Below are 17,694 nucleotides of genomic sequence, written 5' to 3'. Positions count from 1 at the left end.
GTTTCTTCGTACCTGCTACATTCGTAAAACTTCCTCACCTTTTTCTGCAGGGATTTTTCCAAGAATGGATTTTTTCATCCAGGAGATTTGAAGGTTAAATTTGAATGGACATCTCTTAAAATCGAAGGAAATGGGGTGAATAATTAAAATTACGTTTAATACAATACGAGGTGTGTTCATAAATTAACGGGAACTTCATTTTTAAATTCATCGCGAGTTTGGAGAGTCCGATTGCAATTTTTTATTATGTTGGTAAACATGCCCCAAGGGTTTAAAAAAATTTTAAGGTGTATTTCATAGTTAACATTGTCTCAGGCAGCCGCTGAGGTTAGACGTATTTTTAGTCTCTCACAATTCACTCCTAAGGGTGCTCGCATAGTGAAGAGGTAAGAGGTGGAGGTGGAGGTAGAGGTAGAGGTGGAGATGGAGGTGGAGGTAGAGGTAGTATCGCATAGTAAAGAGGTTTGCGCACGCAGCTTTCCTACAGCCTCGAACACAAGCCAGTCTTCCACTGTGTGGCATCCAGTGTACAAGTTATTTGGTTAGTAGTAGCATTTTTTAAATGTTTAGCGATAGCAGTGATGACAGTGACGAAATGTCGTCAGCATGTAAGTGGTGGCTGATTGGTACTTCTAGTAATCGCGAATTCACTGCTCATCCAATTAATCAAGTGCGACAAGATCTGGGAGAATATCACCATCTGTTTTCCCAAATAAAAGAATACCTAGACAAATTCCAGGAGTACATGAGGATGTCACCTGAAACGTTTTCATACATTTGCGCCAATGTGTCACCAAAGCTGGATAATTGCAGAAAATACTGTAACCTCCATATTAACCCTATCTGCTCTGAAGAACAGATTGTAGTAACAATAAGGTAAGATTAGTAATTAATCATTCAGTATAAAAGTATTAACAAATTATTTATTAATTTATTATTATTAAATTATTAATTTATTTATTTAAATAAATCTTCTGCTGCCTCATCGTAAGCCGACATAGGGTTTATCATGAAGAAAAGTATATTAAATTATATTTCTATCTAGTAATGTCATAAGTTTTATTACCACATCTGCAATGATTTCGGAGATCTTGAGGTGTTCCGCGACACAATTGACACCCTGTGAATGTATACACATATTACCAAAACATATCAATAGTTTATTGATTAGTCTATCGACAATAGGATATTTAAAATAACTGGTGTATTACGTTTTGATTGTGTTGATATAAATATACTGTATTGAGTTGTTCTATTGCAGGTACTTGGCAACTGGAAGCAGTTATAAGACTCTGGGGTTTTCATTCCAGATGGGGGATAATACAGTGGGAAAAATTGTGAGGAATGTATGCAAACTACTATGAGGCACCTTTCAACCAAAGCATATGCCCATTCCGACAATTTCAGATTTTGAAACTGTGGCTAGGAGGTTTGAAGAAGTTTGGAAATTTCCAAACTGCATTGATGCCATCGATGGGAAACACTGCAAAATAAAATGTCCAGCGCTTTCTGGGTCCATGTACTTCAATTACAAAAAAATATTTTCGATCGTTCTGCAACGAGTGGCAGATGACCACTACAAATTTCTATTTGTTGATGTAGGTGGTTTTGGCAAGCAAAGTGATGGGGGCACTTTCAAAGCATCGGATTTGGGCAAGTTGTTGGAACGGAAGGAACTAAACGTTCCAGGTGAAAAATGTTTGCCCCGAAGTGATGTTAAGGTGCCCCATGTTTTTATTGCGGATGAGGCGTATCCTTTGCGGGAATATTTGATGAAGCCGTTCTCACAAAAAACAGTTGGTGAAGCTGAGGATGTGTACAACACCCGGCTGTCTAGTGCCAGAAAGACAATTGAATGTGAGTTTGGCATTTTATATGCTAAATGGCGGATTTTAAGTGGGTGTATTGAAACATCCCCGGAAAGTGCAGACCAACAAATAAAGGCTGCGTGCATTCTTCGCAATATCATAATTGATATAGATGGCTGGAGTCCAAGTGTGTCCGACATCCCGCCTGTTCCTGCCGAAGCCAATCTACAACCTTTGGGGAGATCCAGAAATTCCGCTTCAAACCGTGCGAAAGAAGTCAGAAATTGCTTTAAGGCATACTTTGTGAATAATGTATAAAAACTGAAGGAGATTGAAAGTAAAAATTGTTTTTTAACAAAAATAATGATCTTGGACCCTAAATTTTTGTACTGATTTGTTTATATTAACCTATTACAATAATCCTTTTTGTACATTTGTTAAAGTACATTCAAGTGTTTGCATGAAAATGAAGTTCCACTGTCTAAATATTTATTATGTTATATACTCAGGCCTTTTCCTTATACGGTACTTAAAAATAGATAATATAAGGATTATAAAATAGTTACATTACCATGTATAGTATAGTTTTAAAATACCCTCGTCCCAGGAAATTTGCTAATATATTAGGTTTCCAGCTTCGACTATTGAAAAGTTTGAAGGGCTTATTTTTTAAGACAAATCTCATGTTGTATTGTCTTATTTGTTTATTTTTCGCTTACAAATAACCCCGTACAGTTTCGGACAGCCAGAGCTGGACACCCTGTATAATTTAGTCTAGACATACCTGTACAGTGTACAGTTCAATTCGGCTGCTACAGCCTTCCATTCTTTGTCTTACACGTGACGGTTGTGGTGGTGTTTGTTTCTTTTGTCCCACAGAGCTGTACGACTTTGCACTGCGATAATTATTTCTTCCTTCATTTCACTACTACTGCCGTTCACAGTTATTAAGAAAAACTAACCAACACTATAAAATGTTTTTAAAATACAGAACTGTAGGCATACGTCGTCGCGTACTGTGTCGGAGTAGCGCCCAGTGGAATACGGTAGCGGTTGGGGAGGGGTAGAGTGGTAGGGGGGCCTGGAACGCACCAATCACGGAGAAACCTCCCGATGAACCTCGCGGTACACCGCTCGAAAAGACAAACTCGTTTGTCTTTGAAAGCGGTCCCGCGCTACCTCCTGGTGAACCGCGAGGTACACCTCTACCTCGACCTGCTCACTATGCGCGCGCCCATAACACACAATGTATTTGTGTTACCTCGAGGTACCGCGACCTCTACCTCTACCTCCACCTCCACCTCTTACCTCTTCACTATGCGAGCACCCTAAGTCGAGAATTAGAGGCCAAAAATAATACTGTAACTCCTAATAAAGCAATAAGCCCCCATATTCGCCATTTATTGCTCCGGGAGTGCCGGCACAAGTGTATTATAAATAACGGGGTGATTTTCAAGACGAAAGCATTGATGTGGACAAATTAATAAATATTTATTACAATAAACTAAAAGTACCATTATTTCTCAACACATTTCGTAGATTTCTTAACATCTATTTTTTTTCTACAAAATTAAACTCATTTTACTAAAAGCATGGAATATTTTCTTCATATACTAATAACTAAAACTAATAATGGAAACCTCACGGCGTATGTCAGAGGCGGCGGGATGCATAGGGCTCAAAAATGAGGAAACGTTTTGAGCGTTTAAGCTGTCTACCGACCGCCACTCGGAGCTATCGAATTATCCCCCATCCATTACCCAATAATTTCGTACTTTCTTAATTTTTTACGTCACATTCACTTTTAATAAAAATGTTCATGGACATTCTTACATATAATTTATCTAACTTGAATTGATCAAACCAAAAGAGGCATGCAATACATGCTAATGACGAAATATTAAATGACTAGGGTGATAATATCGCCTCGGAATTTCCAAAATTAAATCGCATAATTATCTACATCAACATCACTTGAAACTATTAACCCCGCCACCTGTTTTTTGAGGTGAAACCACGGAAGCCGCCTCCATAATTTTCGGCATTAACGGGGGGTAATGAGAAAAACACGAGACCAAGGGATTGGACAGAAAGCAGGTTTCCTTCTCCAACCCTGGTGCGGTGTCGTCATGCCCTGCGGATGTGGTGCGGTTGCGCCCGCACTCCCGGAGCGGCGGGTGGGTAAGGAGGGGAAAGCGCGGAAACTGCGGCGAGGAGGATGTTTTCGAAGCAAAAAGTCGGCGGCCATTATCACCTTCCTTCCTCCTGTTTCCGGGTCCGTTGTTCCTTCGAGGCGCGGGATGGAAGGGCGAGGAGCGGCGAAGCGCTCGGGCAAGACGCCCTGAGACGAAGCTGGCGACGGAGCGGAAGAGATTAAAATATATATCGCAAGCGAAATGCTCAACACCATTTCCAGGGATGCCAAACGTGGAGGGTTGAAAAAAAACTTGAGACGCTATCGAGGGTTTCTTCGCTTGGCCAAAAATCTGCCAGCTTGGTTTTGTACTTATTGTCAGAGTAAGAGTATACATGAGGGATAAACGGGCTTATACGCATGCGACCACGATTATAATGAAGAAAAAATCGAAACCACGTGATGAATCTGATTGGCAGACAACACAGATTGAATTCGTTTTCGTGCTGTTTGAGTCGATAGGCAATTTATTTTATTTGAGCCCACAAAGAAGTATTCGGATTTTGATAAAATAGAATTATAAGCATTGGATTCACTGAATCTTTCCATTTGGTTTGCGCCTTTGGTAACTGCACAATCAACCTTGATCATTCTTGCATATATTTACCCGCGAAGGTTTGACAATTTTCTCCCTCACTCCTTCGGCAATAGCCCTATCTCCTGCACTTGCTTCTCTCAGAATAGTATTCGCACAGTGGAGCCCGTGTTCATAGGGACAATGGGTTTATGGAGATTCTACATTGAACACTGGTGAAAAATTGTCCCCGTTAAATTTTAAAATAAAATACTGCGGAAAATGCATGGACAATTGTTTAAGGATATTGTTTTCCAATAACTTCCATTGATAATAATGGTGAAAAAGGTACAAACGAATTTTTTTAATACTGATACGGAATATCGTAATTGTGTACAAAACAAGTACAGTTAAAACCGCTTATAACGCACCCTACTAATCCGCGGTTTCGGACACACCATGTGTCTCACTTAGTCCCCCGAAGTCATAACTATGATAGTTATATTATAATTATGATAGCTATTTGTGGGTGGCATTTTCAGCTAAAATTATCGGACATGCCGGCCGATACAAATGCATCACGCAAAGCCAAGCAATCAGCTCGATCGGCAACATAACCATGCGTCACCATTTCCCCGAAAATTATTCCCATTCACTATTTTCATTGAATGTATCAAAAAAAGAAATGAATTATTACATGACGTACAGGGAAAATGACCATTATTGTTGATACAATGGTTTCTAAATCACTGTATACGTAGGGACATATTTCGTGTAAGAACTACCATCCTGTAATACAGGGGTTCCCAAACTGGGGGGCGCGCCCCCCCGGGGGGGGGGGGGGGGCGGCGTGGAGAAAGTCCAGGGGGGGCGTGACACCCAAATGAAATAAATAAAAAAATTACAAAAAAAAATTCCTCAGATATTTGAAATAGTTTCAGAGAAAGCTGTTCGGATGTACTTGCCTTTTTCAACAACATACATGTGCGAAAAAGCGTTTTCAACTCTTGTGGCGATCAAAACCAAGTACCGCAACAAACTTGATGTCGAAAGTGACCTACGCTGCGCTTTGTCTGAAACTCAACCCAGGATCTGTCAACTTATCCAGAACATGCAAGCGCACCCATCTCACTAAATTAAATTTTATGTTTTGTTTTTGTAAGTAGGTAGGCCTATTGTTTCACCTTCCTTAAATTGAAAATGTATCTGTGTTACAATGTTAAATTTTGTATCAGTAATTATATCCGTTTTTCGTGAAATACTTGTTTTAATTTTCATCATACGTACAATTATTGAATCTTTCCATTCTGCGTTACCGCATTCAACAGTGAACAAAAAAATCTACGAGTACAAGTACTTGTACAAGTAGGAGTTGGTATGTACGGCACCGTGGAAATAGGGTATTGCAAAATGGAAAGCTGATATGTGTAGCGGGGGCGGGGGGGGGGGAGGGGGGGGGGCGTGGTACAAAAAAGTTTGGGAACCCTGCTGTAATAGCTCGTGAGCTGTTGACCCTTATTGCACTTTTTGAATCGAGTTGTCTAATTTTGGCGGCACGGCTGTAGTCATATCTACTAATGATTCGCATATATCCACTTTTTTCTCGGAAATTAAACAGTATACGATACTAGTCAATACATTTAATTGTTTTGAGAAAGCTTAAAAATTTACTTCATAAACAGTCAGTGCTTCAAGGGCGATTGACAGAGGTTTTAATTATTTGGACATATCCAGGATTACGAGGTGATCTGGTAACCTTGCGGGCATAAGATTTTAATAGGCATTTTTTCTTTTTCAGTATGGGTTCTCTTGGGGTGACGTCGAGCGTTTGAACAAGCAAAGATCTTAAGCTGCGGGCCACTCCGGTATGCCTCCCGATACGCACCAGAAAAGGAAATGCTGTAAATGCGACTAATGAGCATCCACGGATGGCTGGGCAGACAACACGAAGGAAAAACCAGCGAGAGGTTTCAGTTCTATTCCGCCAAGGAGTACCTGTGTTCTCTCAAATGAATATGGTGATGTGGGGGAGAGAACATACGCCACAATAGGTTGGTATCCTATTATTTTTTTATTGCCTGAATCGAAAGATTATTACTCCTGGAGTACGTATTTCAAGCTTTTAGATTTTTAAATGACGACATCTATTTTTCGCGATTAAATGAAAAGTGAAAATTTTCAAGCGCGCGAAAACGCGACGGCTAAGTATGAATGCTGGGAAAAGCTCGTGTGACGTCATTCTGGTTGCCGCTGCAGCAAGTGAGGTGACCTTAGGGCGACGCTTTGAGCGCTGATACGACGCAGGATGCTAGCAGGTAGCAGAGTACCCTGCTAGCTGGTAGCGCTTGACTTAAATAAGGATTATTAATACCTTATCAAATGAAGAAAACTTTCCGACCTTAGCCAGTTTTAATAGGTGATTATTAAGACATGTTTCCCTGAGCTCTGTACCTCATGCATGCATTGGTAATCTCAGGCGATGTGAAACTCCTATCTACTCGTATAGAAACTAGGTCCCTGTGACGTCACGTGGAGTGGCATCGCATGGACGCCAATCTGGCCTTTTTCAAATGCGGTTAAAATTGACCATTGCCATTCGTCTAAATCGGTATTTCTGAAACCAAATAATTTGTATGCTATGAATACACTAATGGTGGGTAACGAATCGCAATCAATGCCTTTCATTCTTTGATGAAGGAAACTACCATATTCACGGAAATAAGTAAAAATGAGCAGAAATAATTCACTCACTGCAGTATCTTGAAGTGGATTCAAACCCGACGTTTAAGATTCCATAAATAATAATGTATTTGTCTCGTCATTCATCACAAACCCCAATTTGACTTTATACGTAATAGCCATTATAATAGAATATTTTGGTCTCTATTGCGTCAATGAGGTTAAGCTATAACGGTTAGTAAAATTCCTTGATCCATTCAAAGATAGATGAAATTTATAATACACAGAAAATGGTAGGAATTTCCCCATTTGGTCGCCAACTTACTCAAAACAGTAATAACTCATCATCCTCCGTGAACAATATTGAAAAGCTTAACCACATTTAAGGTTTCTTGACGCCTATGCGATATCAAAATATATAGCACATTGAGCATGCATTTGAATAATTTGGTATTTTTGAAACAAATATATATCTTGGTCTTTTCTGAAAATTGCCAACCATTTCCCGCTCATCCACGACCATTTCAAGTTTCCTTACTTTTTCTCGTGGTCTCAGTTACCCAGATTGCCACCAAAATTCACGCGGTAATGCCTTGTATTCCTCCATAATATCATAATTATGTTTTGCAACTTCCATAAAAACTGTGCTTTTGGTTATATTGTCAAGACTTTTATTTGTGTCATTTCTACGAAATTATTTTAAACACATTCAAACTAAATTGACTCATGCATGATATAATTATTAATTTCCACGAAACGTGCTGTGGCCGCGACTGCAAAGCAGAGAACAAAATCCCTTACTATAAGAAATAAATGCCCGACTTCGCAATCCAATCATCGTACAGTGCGGTAGAAATAAATAAAATGATTTAACGAGCACCTTCCCTGTCCAAAAAAAGAAACGACGGAGGATCTGTGAGCTCTTCGAGAGCCTTCCCAATTATTTCAAAAGAACACTACTTAGTAATAAATGTCGATTCTACACCTTGCGGGTATCCAACGTGTAGGACTCATACGCGGCGGATACCCGAAAGATGAAGAATCATCAATAACTCCGAGAAAATCTGAGAAGCAATATAATAAATTATAAATGTCATTCAAAAACGATAAGTGACATTATGAATTTTTCGAACTTCTTCTCGGACGCCTGAAAAAAGTTTTAGATTTTTGGTCACTCAGAATTTCTAGGACATGCTGATAAAGCAGGGGGGGTCCACAGCACTACAACCATTTTTCGTTTAAAACATGAGCTTTCTCAGAAAAAAAGACGAGAGTTGATCAAGCACAGGCCTCAAGGAATTCTTCGAGAGCATAGGTCTTGGTTGCATAACTCATTAAACGAGTAAAGAGTCAAGCGGAACCCGTAGTTTTAAATAGTCAAGCAGTTATAGCCATTAGACTGTAGGGATCATACACCTAACACTTGTATCTCTGAACCATGATGAACGATCGTAATCCTAAAGGCCGTTTTACACGGGGCACGTACTTGCACAATCTGACGTATGTACGAAGGTGCAGTCAAAATTGCGTCGTGTAAAGCGATGAATTGCTAGAACACATGCGAGAATGCGTGGACGTGAGATGGCAAAATAGCCCCTGTTCTAATTTCGTTCATGCATTCGCGCAATTCCACGCCATTTTAGAAATCAATGCAGCTCTAACCTGCGCAATTCCGTGCCCCGTGTAAAACGGCCTTTGAGGAAAGCCCGATATGTATTTAGCGTTGTTTGCGTAGGGCACAAGTGCTGGAAGTCCTTTCGGGACAACCCGAAAAAACGCGTGTATTTCGAAAGATTACGCAGCACAGGGCGACGCCCCAACTGCCGCCGCCACCACCACCACGGTCCCGACATTCCACGCCTTTGTCTCCATCCTGCGACCATGCTTCCCTGGCGGGTCGCCCTTATCACGCGAGCGCAGACCGCCGCCTCCAGCTCTTCCTCTTGCGTCCACTCGCCCAACCACCCCATCCCCCCCTCTCTCCCTACACTCAATTCCCATTTGAAATCCCTCATGCCCCTGTCCCTCCGTAACAACGCCGCAGAAAAGGAATCGTTCGCTGTTCTTTCAATATTGCCGATGTTAATTATTATCACTATTCTCGTGACAAGGAAACATCAAGCTCTTCCCCAACATCGAGGGGATGGCAGTGCGTGCAACAGTGGGATAGCCAGGAATTTTGTTTGGAAGGGGATTTTTTTGATGACAAGAGTACTTAGTATAGGGTTTTAAACTAATTTTAACACTTTTCATAATGGAACACACTTCATTTTTCAAAGAAATCTTGTTAAGTAATGATTTTTCGATATTTTGTTTCCTTTTATGAAGAAAAGTAATGGTGTTTTTTTATATTGGGGGGAACATAATAAAACCAACGGATATTTTTGAACAATTGATAACGTGTGTACAAAGATATCGAACACGATCCAAAGACATAATTGTCAAAATTCACCTCGTAGGGTCAACCGTTGCTTAGAAAACATTGTTTCACTGAAAATACAATAATAATTGTTTTAATATCGGAAGAAGTACGAAACTGAATATTAATGCAAAAAGAGCCTCACTACACGACATTTAAAAACTTAGTGAAGTTAGTAACGCGCGCTTAATGCTGGCTAACGTTTAAAGTTGAGGTCTGCTTGAGGCGATTTGGAGGGGACGGATAGGGAAAAAGGAGGCCTGAATTTGAATTCACGTTGGGCTGAATGGATGGAAATAAACACATACTATGGTCTACCTCACTGTTATTGGTGGGGATAGCTCATTTCCCACAACCATTGCAAACAGATCAGACTTCGAGGTTCTCGAGAGGCAACCATGGCCTTGGACACACATCCACTTTGGATTAAGTTATCGCAATTTTATGTTCGATAGGAGAATCAAGTATATGTATCAACATGGGAAATAAATTATTTTTAAATTTATTATTTTTGGACTAAGTTTAGATTTCAACGGCCGACCGTAAGTCTACGGAGCTGGAAGCAGATAAGCAGCTGCTTTAAGATTTGGTCTACTGGAGGAAGCGATTGGCGACAAAGGGATGGTAGGGAAGGGGAGGAGGGTAGACGAGAATAAAGAAACAGCTTATCGCGCAATATCTGACGGACGGAGTGCTGTGCCTGAATACCTACCCTCCACGGAGCGTCCATTCGGGAATCAAGCTTCCTCCTAAAAATGTCTGCCACCGCCAGGATAGGAATCCGGGCATAAAGGATGGAGGGGAGGGAGCCGAGATAACTCGTACCCGGCGGCTGTTAACGATCATTTAAAAATATAAAGAGAGGCGGCGTCCATCCCGTAAAATTAAGAGAAAACATGAAATAATGACCGTAAAATATAACGAAATGATATAGTAAAAACCCATTCCGATTTCACTACGGCACCGCAGAGGTTGCACAGCGGCAAAGGTCACAGTGCGGAGGTTCGGAAAGAATAGGGTCGATTCTCGACTTGGAAACATCGATGTCATTGCAATTATTTTCCTTAGTTTCATACGCTGAAATGTTGATCCCTAGGACATTAGTAATTAGTGAATATTACACAAATTCGGTACAACGTTGAAAATTAAAAGTTGAAGAGTAATTCATTTAATATGAATTTCGACAAAGTAAACTCGTAAACGAATGGAATGAGTAATCGTTGACTGAGCTCCAAAAAAGCCAATTAATTATTATTACATTTTTGACTGCACTGACTCTTTGAATGAAAGCTGAAGTGGATTTTTCGTGAGATATTAATTATAACCGCTACGTCTCTCCATCTGTTTCATGAAAACACTCTGCGATGATCTTTTACAACTGACCTATATCACGGAGAAAACCGCAAAAATAGTCGGAGGAATACAGGTGAGGTAGTTAAGGAATGGTAACAATCAGGTTCCAAACAGTACGAATTATATCAATGTTACATGGCCCAAGTTCTAAAACAAATCACCCGCCTTTAGCTCGAAAATGGACCCCGTTTCATCCCATTAAAAAGGCCCTTTCATTGATCATCCCAACGGCAAGCATGTAATTTTTTCTGCATCACGGACTATTGCGCGAAAAAAACACAGTGAGGACCACTATTAACACCCTGATAATATCGGATAGGAGAAGATAGTAGTCTTCGTACCTGACCCAGTTCTCTTCCTTCCCGTATCCGCAATTTACACTTCCATCTGTCTTTAGAAAAGGAAAATGAGATTCACGTTCAACAAGGAACAGCCATAAACCTTAAGAGGAACATGAATTTCGCTCAACCGTTCTTTTTTTCGTGGTATTAGTAGTATAAAACTATCATAGTTTAATTTCCTGAATGTATATAGAGTATAACTTTTTCCACATTTCCCTGAGTAACAAATTTGCAAAAAGAGTTTCCCGAGAGACGACTATCCCCATAACATCGGCTGAAGATACCGCTAGCCCAGGGGTATCCATCCTCTGACACTAAATTTTTCGATATAATGATATTTAATAATTTCTGCCAATAGCGAACGGTGGTTTTAACTTTCAGCATCATGCGAATTAAATATATACGGCTGATGAATTGAAAAGTAGATCTTGCGATGCGTGCGAACTGACAACGAAATATCAGAGCTGGCAATATCCGCATTCCTCCTAAGCACCCCCGAAGCAAGTTTCTGGCTAAGTGCCCGTCTAAGGCAGCATACGATGGGCAGAAAATTCAACAAAGCAAACAAGTACAAGACACCAACCGGAACGCCAGATGATTACCGTTACAAAATATAAGTAGACGCATGGAGTGTAGTGAAAACTCGGTGGCTCGTACAACGGTTATTTCCATATTTGTAAGATAGGAAAAGCTCAAAAGATCTCTGTAGACTAGGAAAAAGGGGACTAATAATACCGTAAATAAACAATAACAAACACAACAAAGAACGCTCCGAAGTGCATCCATGAAGGAAAAGGAAAGGTAGTCGCTTAATTCACTTACCAGTTGATGAAGGAAGACTTTCCGGCAGAATGATTCCCGATGAGCATTATAACAATTTTCTTTCTAGGAGCTACCAGCGTGAGTTCAAATTGCTCAGCAACTTTTATCAGCCCTGAAAGGAATAAAACCGAAAATGAACACTCCATAAATGAATTAACTTCAAGGAGTTTAAATAGAGGTTGACAGACAATGGTATTTAGGTAAATACCGAACAAAGCCTGTCGAAGAAAAAATGCTCTTACAGTTACGACGCAACAATTTAAAATAGATAAAAAATAAAATTTACCTCACATAATATTCTGTCGCACTAATAAAACCATACAAGGGTAAAAGAAATAGGTATCATATAGGACGAGGAGTGAAAATTGGATACTCTCATAATATTCCGAACACGCAATTGTTCGAGTACGAATTTAATTGATTGTGTCATTTATAATTTACCAGAAGTAAATTAAATAAGTACAAGTAAAAAAATAAATTTATTCGTTAAGGCTTAAATTAAGTTAAGGCTAGCATTTAAAAAATATTCATTTTGCCAATGAGGATTCTTCGGATGAGAATAAGCTGAAAATGAATGTTTACGTGAAGTAAAAATAATTAAGCCTGAGAAGAAAAACGACGTTGACTTTGCCAACTTTAACACAAGAGAGGTTTTTTTCAGAGCTAAGTTTTAATTGCGCCCTGTAAAGATGAATAGGATGACAATAATAATTCGTCCGAAGGAAATGAACGATAATCTTTTTTCTAATAATAATATTTATTTTCTGTATAACATAGTTGATTTATCATTTTGTAAGTAACCAATTAATTAAAGTATTATTCCGCATTTTTATGATCAATTGCAGAAGTAAGTTTTTTATCAACCTGGGAAAATAAATTATGTTTAAAAAATCAATTTATTATTATAAGACTTGTTACTTTTTGCTACATAACCCATTGGCCTTAAATGAATCATAATGTTTTAGAAAATGACAATTACAGAAAATAACCATAGAAACTTGGTGAGACACCCTCGATCTGAACAAAGATACTGAGCAAAGATCCTGAAGAAAGATCCAAAAGACAAGATGAAAGAGCAAAGAAATTTTCTTCACTCGGTATTTATTTGATACTTCAAATTTCTGAGAAAGACAGAAAAAGGATAGTCATCTTTAGAGTAAAAAAGAAATTTAAAGAAATGGAAGAATCCGATGCCCAATTCCTTGTGCAGAAAATTACACTCTGCGAATTTATTATGAGAGACTCAAATGGAGAAAAATGCTGTGAATTTTACACTCTTCACACAGATGGAGCACTTAATTACTTGCTGTTTATTAATCCGAGAAAGAGCTGGAGGGGATGTCTTTTGAATTCTCGGAACTACAAGTGTCGCAAGGACACAGCTGCGATGCGATAACGTTCAGACCGCACTCAGCGGATAAATTTTAACCTTAGAACAGAGCCCGCTTTTACGACGAGCACTGCTTGAATTGTAGAACTAATTTTAACCCCAGAATACAATGGATTGACAGAAAAAGATTTTATAGTGAATGGGAAATAAAAGAATAAACTTTGCAAGGCTCACCAATAATATATAAAAAAAGCACGACCAGGCTTCCATAACATAGTCCCATCTTCAGTCATAACTATGTCGTGAAACCCAGGTCGTGCTTTTTTGAATACGTTTGTGAACCTTACAAAGTATATTCTTCTATTCTTGTAATGGAAAGGTTTCACACCGTTAGGCCAAAAGTTATCAATTATATTGAAGGTAAACACAATTAATATAACCTTAATGAGTCGAAAAGTAGTTTTAACACCGGAGAGTCAATGGAATTCACTGTATTCTGCATTTGTATCGGCATTGGACATATTCCTGAAAAACCGATTTGAATAGGCATACCAATTGGAATTTTTTTAATTATAAACAAAATTGAACCATTTACCGTAGAGAACATACGAGGTGAATTCAATGAGTATTGCAACACATTTTTTTACGGTCAATTTTGCTTGGGAAAACTTGGCACTTCATGTGGAACATTTTCAAACATTCCGGCTTCGTCTAGTATAGTAGCATTGACTCCGGTAGGTGATCGACTATACGGAGGTGCTAAAAAGGCGTTTGTAAAGGCCACTATACACGGTGAATGATCACGCGAATGAAATCATTTGCCGTTTAAAACGGAAACATTCGCGAATGAACCGTCATGCGCATGATCATTCAGTGAATATTAGAGAATGTTCTATTTTGCTCGCAAGATCCTGCGAATGATCACGTGATCATTCAGCATGATCATTCACCGTGCATAGCGACCTTTACGGATGTGTGTTCCAAACAACGGCCAGTGATTGAGTTTCTTTTGGCGGAAAACCAGGGTATTTCTGAGATATAACGCATAGGCGCTTGCAGAATGTCTACAGTGATATCGTAGCGGACAAAATCACGGTAAGCCGTTGGACAACGCGTTTTTCATCATTGCCGCTACTTAAGATAATTAAGAAGTTATTGATGCAGTACGACGTTGGCTCCGACATTGACCGGAGGAATGATACCGTGCAGGCATACAGGCCCTACCTTAAATGTGGCGTCAAGCCCATTGAATAGATATTACGTTGAAAAATACTGTTTTTCAGCTAAAAGATCGGGGAAAAATATGGTGTATTTTGAAAAATGAAAAAGAAAAAACTTTGTGCTTTCACGTGAAATATTTATTCACACATTTACACGACCATGGTTTCAACGTAAGACGAAATCATCAGGTGTGTAAATGTGTGAATAAATATTTGATGTGAGAGCACGAAGTTTCTCCTTTTTCATTTTTCATAAGGAATCGCTTTCACAAAATTACACCTCAAACCATCAATTTTATGGTGTATTTTGATGTTGGATAAAACAACCCCTGTTTCAGAAAAAATGTGTTGCCTTACTAGTTGAACTCCAATCATGGCTCACAGGAATAATTCCCCAGTTATTTTAAATGTTTTTCCCTGATCAGCATGAAAGCAGGAAAATTCCTAATTCCACGGAAAATTGAATCACTTACTCACGAAAACACAGCTTTAAGGAATTTCCTTACAAATTATCGATTGAGTTTGCCAAAATCTGCACTTCGATCTACGTAAACTAAGTGCCTTAGTATTTGATTATCATACGACAAATGTTCAACGGAAGTAGTCCATGGAATCAAAAAAACTTTTTTGAAAAATATATTTCTTTTCCTTTCAATTTGCATTACGTCCAAGGCGAGAAGCCTATGCGAGCCTATTTTAAGTGATCCACTAGTAGAGGTACCTTATGATGGCAGCACGAATATCAACCAACTCCAAAAGCATGCGTCTTAAGGCCTGGCTACACGGTAAATTAAACCGTACAAGTTAATGTCAAAATGTTTGAACGCGTGAATGAGCGCAAAAATGCACCGTGTAACCACTCAACTTGTGCGAATGCAAGTACAGAAAATAGAACCTGTTCTACTTAGGTTCATGCAATCGTACATTTTCTGTTCCGGCCCACCAATATCCTTCATGCAATTAGACATTAACTCGTAAGGTTAATGCCCCTTTAAAGAGACCATTAGAAGAGTGATTAACTAAACATCTGGGGATACGTTTCAGGGTGGCTTCACAGTTCCACGTTGCGTCGACGCGACTAGACCTTCCGCTCCATCGGCCCTTGTTTTTTTTTTGGAAATTTGCCCCTTGCAGCTCTGCGTCGCGAAAACAAATGATAGGTGAGAAGACTCGCGACGTATAAAAAAAATTCGGCCCTGGAGCATACCATCTCATGATTTCAAGCCAATTGCACAATGCGAAAGTTGTGTAGTGCGTTTTTGCGCAATTTCATTTCTTAAACTACCATCTTTAAATGTTAATTGCATTGAAAATAAATATAGCGATCAAAGATATAGAATTCAAAAGTTGTGTATGATCCTGGATTTTTTTCTGAGAGGGGGGGGGGGGGCACAAGGGTCTGACGTTTTATTTATATTTTTGAGATTAAAAATAACATACAACAATTACGGCGCGAAATATTCTATTTTAATAACAAGTTAATTTATTAATATGAAATTAAAATGAATGAGGATGCTTAATACATAAAACTAAACGAACGTAATGATAAACGCATTAAAAATCTTGTATTTTTTTAAGAATCTGGGGTTGGGGCGGGCCAGCCCCCCCCCCCCTAAATCCGCCTATTTAGCGATCACATAATAGTTAGCAACGTATATAAGGATGGCACTTGCCAATGCATCATTGTGGCCTATAAATTTTATTTCCCACTCGGAATATACGCAAAATGACACATTGCATATACACAGCGAAAATGAGACGCGCAAAAGTTATCTGGAATTATTTATGATCACAAAATGTCCGCAACATGCCAACGTGGTGTGAGGGATCCATTTATTCTCAATCTTTAATATATAGTATTTAAGATCGCGAGGAGTAGAATTCAAAAATTGTGTATTTGATACATCATATCAACGCGAATATAAATTTCGGTGATATCGGAGAAAACAGCACTGATTATATATACTATTTCTCCGTGAAATTCTTACCCCTCTGCCCGTCAGCGACGCGAGTGACGAATTTAATAGTTACAGTAATATTCTTTATTACGCAGAGGTCGCGTAGGCATTGGAATGTGTCAATACAAAAACAAAATATACATTACACAAAAATACAAATAAAAAACTAAATATTATATAAAATACATACTATATTATTTTAAAGAATGAGATGATAGTTCCCGCTGTATTCAAAGTATTCTGCTGTAGTATAAAATTCCTCTTCAAGTAAGAAAGCCTTGACTAGTCTACTAAACTTAATTGAAGGGGTGAGAAGCCAAGCGGTACAAGTAATATTTTTACCCACAGTTAGGTACAGAAATTAGGTAAATTAAACAAACGATACGGACTAGATATTTAGTAGATTTAGCGGACTAGATATTTAAAATGCACTCAATGTCAGCACAGAACAGAGACTCACTCGTATACCTTGGCCACTTTATTTTTTGTATATTTCTTCTTACAATTCTGCACCCGACTCTGTTTAGAAAACAAAATCACTTGTACCCCTTGGCTTCTCAGTCCCTCAATTGTGGTGACTTCTTTTAGTGTGTGGTGAGGGTGATTATATAAATATTGGCACGGGAAAAATGTGGGAAAATAGTAGACAGTCCAGCAATTGCTTTGATAGTTTATGCAAGGAGAGTCTCTTAATGCGGGACGAAGTCAGCCATGAGATTGTGCCATAAGTGATAAAGGGATGAATTTTGTCAAAGTACGGGAACTTGAGGCATTCCAAAGATACTACAACAGTGAACCTCCCAACCATGAAAGTACTGATGGGTTTAATAAACCTGTTTAAATACGCGGTGGGTGACAAAAAATCCAGGGCCCGACTGGAGAATCTTCGAGTATATAATTCATGGCAAATAGGTACAAGAACGCTCACCGTGTCTGCGCAGTAACCGAAAACCAACATAGAAATCCCAAAATCAGTATCATGAAATGGAAAAAGCTGATGAAAACATATAAATTAATTTTATTAAAATCCTGATTATTTTTCTATCTTCATCAGTA

At 38.9% G+C, this 17,694-nt stretch overlaps 2 protein-coding genes across 5 annotated transcripts in view; one reads left to right on the top strand and one right to left on the bottom strand.

The window, feature by feature from the left end:
* The window catches only part of LOC124156358, a 65,398-nt gene that overhangs the window by 35,334 nt on the left and 12,370 nt on the right, over positions 1-17,694 (bottom strand). For all 3 annotated transcript variants that reach the window (XM_046530876.1, XM_046530878.1, XM_046530877.1), the window contains exon 3: positions 12,131-12,242. In XM_046530876.1, the coding sequence (XP_046386832.1) occupies positions 12,131-12,242 (112 nt within the window). The remainder of the gene's footprint in view (positions 1-12,130; positions 12,243-17,694) is intronic.
* LOC124156360 (protein ANTAGONIST OF LIKE HETEROCHROMATIN PROTEIN 1-like) lies at positions 408-2,511 on the top strand. Of its 2 annotated transcripts, XM_046530884.1 has the most exons (3): positions 408-541; positions 672-876; positions 1,262-1,475. In XM_046530884.1, the coding sequence occupies exons 1-3, from the start codon at positions 424-426 to the stop codon at positions 1,362-1,364; spliced, it is 426 nt and encodes a 141-aa protein (XP_046386840.1). In that variant the 5' UTR covers positions 408-423; the 3' UTR covers positions 1,365-1,475. The 2 variants fall into 2 exon arrangements, with proteins under 2 accessions (XP_046386840.1, XP_046386839.1); XM_046530883.1 differs by lacking the exon at positions 408-541 and having other exon boundaries at positions 559-876; positions 1,262-2,511.

This window comes from Ischnura elegans, chromosome 3, assembly GCF_921293095.1.
Source record: "Ischnura elegans chromosome 3, ioIscEleg1.1, whole genome shotgun sequence".
Taxonomy (NCBI): Eukaryota; Metazoa; Arthropoda; class Insecta; order Odonata; family Coenagrionidae; genus Ischnura; species Ischnura elegans.
The sequence above is the reverse complement of the archived record's forward strand: the minus strand, read 5'-3'. Positions and strand labels throughout refer to the sequence as shown.